General features: G+C 53.9%; 1 protein-coding gene across 1 annotated transcript in view; it reads right to left on the bottom strand.

Moving 5' to 3' along the window:
* Window positions 1-909: 909 nt before the first annotated feature.
* EMH_0049330 (Tyrosine-protein phosphatase YVH1, related) overlaps window positions 910-1,748 on the bottom strand; it is a gene marked incomplete at both ends in the record, with an annotated part of 1,875 nt that continues 1,036 nt past the window's right edge. The window contains 3 exons of the mRNA XM_013496514.1: window positions 910-1,131; window positions 1,189-1,266; window positions 1,618-1,682. Of these exons, the coding sequence (XP_013351968.1) occupies window positions 910-1,131; window positions 1,189-1,266; window positions 1,618-1,682 (365 nt within the window). The remainder of the gene's footprint in view (window positions 1,132-1,188; window positions 1,267-1,617; window positions 1,683-1,748) is intronic.

Here is a 1,748-nt window from a genome sequence, read left to right as displayed (position 1 = left end):
TAGGGTTTAGGGTTTAGGGTTTAGGGTTTAGTATAGAATATAATATTTTTTACTGCTTTAATATATTCAACGAAATAAACTCAGCCTGTTCAGGTGTATAGGCACCTCTGCTCGGGTGTACAGGCAGCTGGCTCCGCCCCGGGGGCCCTAGCAGGGGGCCCCCTGCTAAACCCTAAACCCTAAACCCTAAACCCTAAACCCTAAATTCTAAACACTACTAGCTAAATACTAAAGTCGAGGATTTACCAGTGCAAATATGCAGATAGAGAACGAGAAAACCCTAAACCCTAGACCTTAAACCCTAAACCATGTCAACTCTTATGCCTTGAACCCTAAACCCTAAACCCTAGACCCCAGGCCCTAGAGCCTGCGTGTATCTCCACTGGTTGGTTGACTTTAGGCTTTAGAATTAGGGTTTAGGGTTTAGGGTTTAGGGTTTGAGGGTTTGTAGCAGCATCTTCAGGCCCTCCCCTGAACCCTAAACCCTAAACCCCAAACCCTAGACCTTAAACCCTAAACCCTAAACCCTAAACCCTGATTGTTAGTTAACTAGTTTATATATTGAGCGAATAAACCCCAGGCGTTTCAGGCATCTTAGCTGCAGGCTCTGCAGCTAGCCACAGCCAGCCGTCCAGCTAGCTATGCAGCCAGCTAGCTAGCTAGCTAGCTACCCAGCTATCCAGCTAGCCAGCTAGCTAGCCAGCTAGCTAGCTAGCTAGCTAGTTACCCAGCTATCCGGGCGGCCAGCTAGCTAGCTAGCTACCCAGCTATCCAGCCAACCGGCCAGTTAGCTAGCTACCCAGCTATCTATCTATCTAGCTAGCTAGCTATCTAGCTAGCTAGCTAGCTAGCTAGGCTCTTATTAGAAGAGCAGCGTTGGCTCTGCCCCCCTCCATGCATGCGGGGCTGCTACTCTATCGACTCGAGAGAGATGAACCTGTACAGCAATAACAAACCACCAACTACTGCTGCTGCTGCTGCTGCTGCTGCTGCTGCTGCTTGCTGCTGCTGCTGCTGCTGCTGCTGCTGCTGCATATGCAGCTCATGCTGCTCCTGCAGGCACAGCTGCTGCTGTGAGTGAAGCTGCTGCAGGCGCAGCTGCGGCTGGTACAGCTGCTGCAGCAGCCTTGTCTGCACGGGTGTTGCAGCTCAGGGTTTAGGGTTTAGGGTTTAGGGTTTAGGGTTTACCTGGAAGGCGGGAGAGCTCCAGTGGCCGCAGGAGCACTTGAGGCCGACCCAGCTCCAGTTGCCGAGTTTGCCCCCACACTGCACCACAAACCCTAAACCCTAAACCCTAAACCCTAAACCCTAAACCCTAGCACAAACCCCAAACCCCAGCGAATCACTGCTAAGCCCTTTACTTCAACTTCAGCTGTCACCTCTAGCTGTCTGTACACCCCAACCTCTACTCGTCTACAGCCAACGCAAAACCACCACAAGCACCAGCAGCAGCAACAGCAGCAGCAGCAACAGCAGCAGCAGCAACAGCAGCAGCAGCAACAGCAGCAGCAGCAACAGCAGCAGCAGCAACAGCAGCAGCAGTAACAGCACCAGCAGCAGCAGCAGCAGCAGCAAGTGCAGCAGCAGCAGCAGCAGCAGCAGCAGCAGCAGCAGTACCGCAGCGTTAGGGCAAAGGAGTTTCCCCTGCTGCTCCTCCAGGCCAGTCATCCACCCCAGCGGCTCTACAAACACACTCGTACACACACCGCCGGGGGGCCCCCAGGGGCCCCCCCCAGGGGGCCCCCCGG

Source organism: Eimeria mitis, genomic scaffold (assembly GCF_000499745.2).
Source record: "Eimeria mitis Houghton genomic scaffold, Emh_scaff2147, whole genome shotgun sequence".
In the NCBI taxonomy this organism is placed as follows: Eukaryota; Apicomplexa; class Conoidasida; order Eucoccidiorida; family Eimeriidae; genus Eimeria; species Eimeria mitis.
Note: the sequence above shows the minus strand (reverse complement) of the source record. Positions and strands in the feature narration are given on the sequence as shown.